The 2,500-nt window shown below is 35.8% G+C and overlaps 1 protein-coding gene and 1 long non-coding RNA gene across 3 annotated transcripts in view; one reads left to right on the top strand and one right to left on the bottom strand.

Annotated features, from left to right (window-relative positions):
• Positions 1–2,295, bottom strand: part of LOC125140224 — a 9,665-nt gene extending 7,370 nt beyond the window's left edge. Inside the window, exon 1 of the long non-coding RNA XR_007139479.1 lies at positions 1,963–2,295. This is a non-coding gene — a long non-coding RNA (uncharacterized LOC125140224). The remainder of the gene's footprint in view (positions 1–1,962) is intronic.
• The window catches only part of LOC125138337, a 4,543-nt gene extending 2,150 nt beyond the window's left edge, over positions 1–2,393 (top strand). The window contains exons 2-7 of one of the 2 annotated variants that reach the window (XM_027133296.2): positions 58–220; positions 691–801; positions 1,053–1,109; positions 1,226–1,339; positions 1,504–1,629; positions 2,302–2,393. In XM_027133296.2, the coding sequence (XP_026989097.2) occupies positions 62–220; positions 691–801; positions 1,053–1,109; positions 1,226–1,339; positions 1,504–1,629; positions 2,302–2,331 (597 nt within the window). In that variant the 5' untranslated portion in view covers positions 58–61 and the 3' untranslated portion in view covers positions 2,332–2,393. The remainder of the gene's footprint in view (positions 1–57; positions 221–690; positions 802–1,052; positions 1,110–1,225; positions 1,340–1,503; positions 1,630–2,301) is intronic. The other variant, XM_047808505.1, reaches the window with a different exon arrangement.
• The last annotated feature ends 107 nt before the right edge of the window (positions 2,394–2,500 follow it).

Here is a 2,500-nt window from a genome sequence, read left to right as displayed (position 1 = left end):
CTCTCTCTCTCTCTCTCTCTCTCTCTCTCTCTCTCTCTCTCTCTCTCTCTCCACCAGAACAATGAGGTACACGTTCAAACCGGACGACTGCATGGTCATCACCATCCCTCTCACTAGTGTCAGGAACGCAGCAGAGGGACAGCTCATGCCTGACAAATTCAGCTGCAGGTTCAAGGACACCTATAAAGTGTATCAGCGCGGCTGGCCCAAAGCACTCGGGGTAGGATGACTCACAACTCAACACAATTCCACATCTCCATCCATTCAGCTTCTACATTTAACAAAAAATAAAACCATTAAATAACAAACAATTTGACCAAAGTCACATACAGTAGAACTGAATTAAGCCACTAGTGAGGAAGATCTCCTGGTGTCTGATAGCATGCAGTTTAAAGATGTGTGTGTGAGAGTGTGTGTTCTGTTCATAGCGTTCATGTGAACTGCATTCATCATTTTGTCAACAACATCTCGGTAATGTTGAGTTTCTCAGGAGAAAAGGATCATTAGTGACATTTATTTCTAGACACAATCACTGTTAATCTTTCATGTTAAATGAAGTCATCTGCATTGACCTGCATGTTTATATCTTTTATAAATACACACCACTATATATTCATAATAACACCAGATATAACTGTTATATGCAGGAATTATTATTGTAGTTGTGTTTTTTCTTCTCTTGTGTTTAAGGCAGCTCAGATCGCCACTGCAGTCTTTATCCTGTGTTTGGGAGTAATCAAAATCAGCTACTATTATTATCATCTTCCTTTTACTTATATTGTCATGATTCTCAGCATCCTGGTGAGTCAGAGGTGTCCAAGTTTACAGTAAAAACCTCCATCACTTCTCTCACTCATATTCTACTACAAAACATGTACAGAGTATTTAAGAATAACTTTGAGTGAACAGTTGGAATGAAGAAAACAGGCATTTATTAGAATTAGGGCTTTATTTATAAAATATAATTAAACTCTCTGAATCACTTTATTAGCTAATTGTTAATCTATTCTATTGTCTCACATCCTACAATCAGATTTCTTTGTTTTTTTCAGTTCTTTGTTTCTGGCAGTCTTGCGATCGCCGCTGCACAAACTCCCTTAATGCCCTTGGTACGTATAAAACTCTCTTCTCTCTAATGACCTGAACTCTTGTTGTTTCTTCATGTGAAAATCTTCAGTGAGTTTACATGGAAATTAATAACGTTGTTTTTTGTCTTTGAAAACAGATGAAGGTGTCGTTTGTCTTCAACATCATTAGCCTCTGCTTGGCAATTAGCCTGGTCATTTATACATGTGTGGAAATTAGTGAAGAATATTACGGCTTTTATGGTCCTCTTCAGGTAAATATTAATTATAATCCTCAGTGATGATTTCAGTAGATCACAGTATATAATTTCAGTATTTGCTTAGAGAGATTTCCTTCATTTCATTACTGTAGCATGGTCAGTTCTGTAATCAACACAATGCACATGACTTACAACAACTTTTTCTACCCTTTATACAGACATTTAAAATGTGGATGGGATTAAACTGGATGTTTTTAGTGTTGTTCCTCTTCGAGTTTCTCCTCTCTGTGATCCTGATCCACTGGGAGAGTAAAGCATTGTGTCGAACTCATTTCAACAGCCTGGTAATGAACAAAAACCCATTCAGCTTCATTTAATACACACTCAGATTTTATTTAACTTACTACAGAAAAAAAAACAGGAAGAGAAACACAGGAAGTTTTAAAGAACAAGAGCTTTACAACAGAGTTTCTGTTTTAGGATAATGAGAACTTACTAATCCAAAGAACCCTTAAAGAACGATATTTTTCTAAGAACATAAGTAAGAGATGTAGATGTTAAACTCCTGACAAGTTTGTTATTAAGAAGAAAGTAATTTGGAGTTTGTTCCTTAGCTTAGCTTTTTACAAAGTGTTCAACAACACATTCTGTCTTGGGTTTTATATTTAAAGGGACACCTTAAGGTTGTAGATTTACCAGAGAGAAAAATAATAATTCTACGTATAGTTAAATGTTCTTATTTTCTTAATATTGTCAAGTTTTTTTTAAACAAAAAATACTGTAATTGCATGCTTGAAGGCAAACGTTGCGGCAAAATCAGATAAAATCTGACAAACCTCAGATTAAAGCATGACTTTCTGGTGTACTGAAAAAGTGCTTGCTGTAAAAGTATAAAGAAAAGCTTAGAATATCGTTCACCAGTGCTGTAGTGTGATGAAGTGAGCAGGACATGTGGACTTCTTATACACAGTCATCGATTATTGATGAAAATCCTTTTGTTCTGCTTCTCTCTTCAGCCCATGATCACACTGAAGCAGGACATGTGAGCTGTGATGGACTTCATAAGGCAAATGTTTTGTGACTGTTAACCTCAGATGAGTTTAGTTATCAGTTTGCTGCTGGTTAATAAGCCGTTGTGTTTGCAGGTTTACAGTAAAACGTTGTATATCTGAATTTAAGTGTGAACTAAAAAATCCTTATAAACTTATAGCTGCA

The sequence above is a fragment of the Tachysurus fulvidraco genome, chromosome 25, assembly GCF_022655615.1.
Source record: "Tachysurus fulvidraco isolate hzauxx_2018 chromosome 25, HZAU_PFXX_2.0, whole genome shotgun sequence".
Taxonomy (NCBI): Eukaryota; Metazoa; Chordata; class Actinopteri; order Siluriformes; family Bagridae; genus Tachysurus; species Tachysurus fulvidraco.
This window is presented reverse-complemented; position numbering and strand designations above follow the sequence as displayed.